This window comes from Bison bison, unplaced genomic scaffold (assembly GCF_000754665.1).
Source record: "Bison bison bison isolate TAMUID 2011002044 unplaced genomic scaffold, Bison_UMD1.0 scf7180017847416, whole genome shotgun sequence".
Lineage (NCBI taxonomy): Eukaryota > Metazoa > Chordata > Mammalia > Artiodactyla > Bovidae > Bison > Bison bison.
Window position 1 is genome coordinate 53,731 of NW_011477989.1, and position 4,303 is coordinate 58,033.

General features: G+C 48.7%; 2 protein-coding genes across 2 annotated transcripts in view; both read right to left on the reverse strand.

The window, feature by feature from the left end:
- Positions 1–1,546, reverse strand: part of LOC104990882 (putative IQ motif and ankyrin repeat domain-containing protein) — a 4,584-nt gene extending 3,038 nt beyond the window's left edge. Inside the window, exon 1 of the mRNA XM_010843199.1 lies at positions 1,486–1,546. Coding sequence (XP_010841501.1) covers positions 1,486–1,546 — 61 coding nt within the window. The remainder of the gene's footprint in view (positions 1–1,485) is intronic.
- LOC104990893 overlaps positions 158–4,303 on the reverse strand; it is a 7,487-nt gene continuing 3,341 nt past the window's right edge. The window contains exons 4-5 of the mRNA XM_010843211.1: positions 4,281–4,301; positions 158–4,204 (exon numbers count right to left, since the gene is read on the reverse strand). Coding sequence (XP_010841513.1) covers positions 3,503–4,204; positions 4,281–4,301 — 723 coding nt within the window. The 3' untranslated portion in view covers positions 158–3,502. The remainder of the gene's footprint in view (positions 4,205–4,280; positions 4,302–4,303) is intronic.

Sequence of the window (4,303 nt, forward strand, 5' to 3'; positions counted from 1 at the left end):
GCTTCCCTCGTGGCTCAGTCGGTAAAGAATCCGCCTGCAGTGTGGGACACCCAGGTTCAATCCCTGGGTTCGGAAGATCCCCTGGAGAAGGAAATGACAACCCACTCCAGCATTCTTGCCTGGAAAACCCCATGGACAGAGGAACCTGGCGGGCTACAGTCCACAGGGTCACAAGAGTCGAGCACAACTTAGCGACTAAACCACATCACTGACTTCTCTACTTGATTCACCGGTTGCTGAGGTAGGGATGCTGAAATCTGCTACTGTGATTGTGGATTTAGTTCTTGTACTTCTCTGTTTTTGCTTCATGTACAGCTGCAAAAAACATTCAGGATTCTTTTGTCCTCTTGATGAATCCTTTGTGCTTATGAAATGATTATTTTCTCCCCAGTAATATTTTCTGTTAAGTCTACTTTTTCTGATGTTAATATATTCATTTCAGCTTTCTTAGTGTTATCCCAGCACATTTGTCCTGTCCTTTTAATTTTCTATTTGTGTCTTTAAAGTTTGTTTCTTATGGCAGAATACTGTTGAATTTTCAAGAAACATGTACTCATTGGGCTGTACCGGGTCGTTAGCCTGGCACGGAGCCCTCTGTTGCGATGCAGCCATCTCCGGCTGTGGCTCACAGGCGCTGAAGCAGGGTCGGCAGCTGCGGTGCCCGACTGAGCTGCTCCTCTGCACGTGGGATCTCGGCTCCCTGACGAGGGATCTAACCTGCGTCCCCTGCATTGGAAGGTGGATTCTCCACCACTGGACCACCAGCAAGTCACTAGAGTTGGATTTTTTTTTAATCCAAAAGACAGTCTGCCTTTTAATTGGGGTCTTTTGACCTTCTACACTTAATGAAGCTATTGATATGGCTGAGTTTCAAATTACCCTTTGCTATTGTTTTCTCCTGGTTCTAGTATGATCTTCCTTTTCCTCTTTTTTTACACTATAACTCTATTGATATTTAGTAGTTGCTTTAGGGCTTCCAGCATACGTATACCTCTAACTTATGACAGACTGCCTTTAAATGATATTGTACCACTTTACATACAAAAACCTCCCACAGTATGTTTCATTTCCCCTTGCCAACCTTTATCTTCGTGTCACACAGTTGAAGCAAACAACTATACTTTGTGCAGTTTTCAGTATGTGTACCTCCATGTGTTATAAAACCACAGGACACGTGCCATTATTTTTTGTTTCAACTACCTTCTCAGTAAGTTTAAACAATAAGGCAATATCTCATATATTTACCTACATAGTTACCCTTTCTAGCGTTCCTCACTCTTTTGAGTGGATCCGTATTTCCATCTGGCATCCCTTCTATTGGTACGTCTTCCTTTAATGTTTCTTATAGTGTGAGTCCACTGGTGATTGAGTCTTCCAGCTTTGCGTGTCTGCAAAGATATGTCCTTACTTTGCCTTCAGTTATGAAAGATATTTGCACTGAGCATAGCATTGAAGGTTGACAAGATTTGTTTCCTTCTTCAGTACCATTAAAGACGCTGCCCCACTCTCTCCTCACTTCCACTCTTTCCAACAAGAAGTCTGCCATAATCCTTATCTTTGTTTTCCTGTCTATGCCTTTTTTCCTCTGGCTGTTTATAAGATTTCTCTTTAGCACTAGCCTTGAGAAATGTTATCACATTGTGCCTTAGCCTGATTTTTCTCCCAGTTTCTTGTTTATTGAGATTCGAGGAATACGGTTTATACCTTTCATCAAATTTGGAAACCCTAAGGTTATTATTTCTTCAAGTATATATGTTTATCTGTTTCTTCTCTCCTTTGAAGACTAATTACATACACAGTAGGCCTCCTGAAACTGTCCCACAGCTCGTGCATGGTCATCATTTGGAAGAATTGCTCTTCTGAGTGTTTGTACTTGTAGCAGTTTCTCTCTTGTGAGCCTCAAATTCACCAACCTTTAGCTCTGTTCTAAGTTGACATTAATCTCACCTATAGCTTTTTGTTTCTCATTGCAGACACTGTCTTTTTTACCTCTAGAATTTAAGCTTTTTATGTCTTCCATTCTCTATTCAATTTTTTGAGCATCTGGAATACAGTTACAATAGCTGTTTACAAGTATTTTACACTAACTGTGACCCACGTCAGTTTGTTTGTCTTGACTGGTCAAGTTTTCTCGTGGTCATATTTTTCTGCTCCTTTGTATGCCCGGTAATCTTTCATTGGTGCCAGACAATGTGCATTTTGTCTTGTTAGGAGCTGTATATTTTGTATCTCCATACACGTTCTTGAATTTTGTCATACAGTTAAATTACCTGGGAAGTTTTATCCTTTGGGTCTTGCCTTGAGATTGGCGAGGCTGTACCAGAGCCGCGTTGATCCTCAGTACTGAGGCAAGGTCCTTCCAAGTGCCCCACCCAGTGCTGCAAGGGCTGTGAGAGCTCCTGCCCAGGCTGGTGTCGACAGGCTAGGCACTCCCTCCTCCCGTCCTGACAGGTGTTCTGTCCCCAGCATTGAGGCATTTCCTCACAAGCAGGAGACACCTCATATTCCCTGGATCCCCAAAGGCGCCCTACACACCTCTGGATCTCTATTAAAAATTGTATTGGAGCACAGTTGACTTACAGTGCTTTGCTAGTTTCAGGTATACAGCGAAAGCAATCAGTTACGTCCACACATACAGCCACTGGATTGCATGACTTACCGTTGAGTTTTGAGAGCTGTCTAAATATTGTAAATACGGGTCCTTGGTCAGACGTGTGGTCTGCAAGGATTTTTCTCCTTCTCTGTCTTGTCTTTTCATCCACTTAACAGGGGCTTCAGCAGAGCAAAAGCTTTACATTTTGATGAAGCTCAATTTCTTGGGGTATTTTTCTTTTATAGACTGACTGTGCTTTTTGTCTAAGAAATCTTTCCCAAAGATTTTCTCTTGTGCTCCTCTGTACGTTTTAGAGTTTACGCTTTGCATTTAAATCCATAATCCACTTTAGAGTTTATGCTTTGCATTTAAATCCATAATCCACTTTGAGTTAGTCTTTTTATAGGGTGCAAGGCTTAGGTCGAGGTTCATTCCTTTGCCTGTGGACGTCCAATTGCTCCAGCACCACCTCTTAAAGAGACTGTCCCTGTTCCCCCCACAGCCAGAGGACTCCTGCTCCCCCCTGCCCAGCTGTGTGCTGCTCCTCTCAGTGCCCCCTGCACCCCTCCCCCAAACTCAGGCACCAGTGGGTTCCACGTCCTCCTCAACACCCCTCAGCCCCGGCCCACCAGGGCACCAGCATCTGAGGGGGGGGCCTCCCGGTGCGCTCCTCACTCCAGCCACCCTGAGGCTGTGGCCAGGCCCTTCCGTCCTCCTGGCCTATTGTTCCTTCGTCTAGCATGGAAGCAGTAGTTTGAAGCCAAAGGCTCTGCTGGTCTTTTAAAACCTGTTCTGTTGCTTTTTCAAAGAAGAGCAGAGCAGAGCAGAGGAAAGTACAAAGGGCAACCCTGGAGCAGGACCGGGGGCAGGGCTTGCGACTCGGGGGCGGGGCGAGGCTTGAGACTCAACTCAGACTCTCTTAAAGAAGGTGGTGGCACTGGCTGACCCGTTTGCACAGCTGTTCCCAGAGGTCCTGGGCCACCTATCCGACCAGGCCTCCAGGGCCCGGGAGAAATCCAGGCCCCCTCGGTCTCTAGCCGAGGGCCTGGGAAAAGGCCCATTGGTGCTGTTTCCAGATGCCAGGGAGGAGCTGCCAGGCCGAGGCACCTGGGGAAGGGGCTTAGGGATCAATTTTCTCAGAAACGGGGAAGTTCTGAGGGTGAGGGTCCAGATGTGCAGGCCAAATGCTGCCCTCAACCCCGGGGCCCTGCGCGGCCCCAGGAGCCTTGCTGTCCCCCACCTTCCTTGGAGACAGTACTTCTGAGGCGGACTGAGAAGAACCCTGGCCAGAGGAGGCCCACGGAAGCCGGGAGCTGTGGTCTTGATGGCGCGTTCCCGGGAAGGCTCACAGCGAGGACTTCCGTAGGGAGAGGGCCTGCTGGGTCCAGGAAGGTCAGGACCCAGCCTGGAGAGCCACCAGGCTCCTGACAGCTTTGGGAGAGGGGGAGCGAGCGTCCCGCGGGAGTTCTGCCCTCCTTCGCGCACCTGCTCGGGGGTGCTCCCGTCGTCCGCATATACCCGGGGGTCAGCTCCGAGCTTCAGAAGCACCTCCACGGCTTCCAGGTGGCCCCCAAAGGCCGCTCGGTAGAGCGGGGTCCGGCCGAAGGCGCCCTGTGGGACACGCTGGCTGAGCAGGGCCCGCCACGGCGAGGCGCGACCGCCAGCCCTCGCGGGCCCCGGTGCCCACCTTGCTGTTGGGACTGGCGCCCT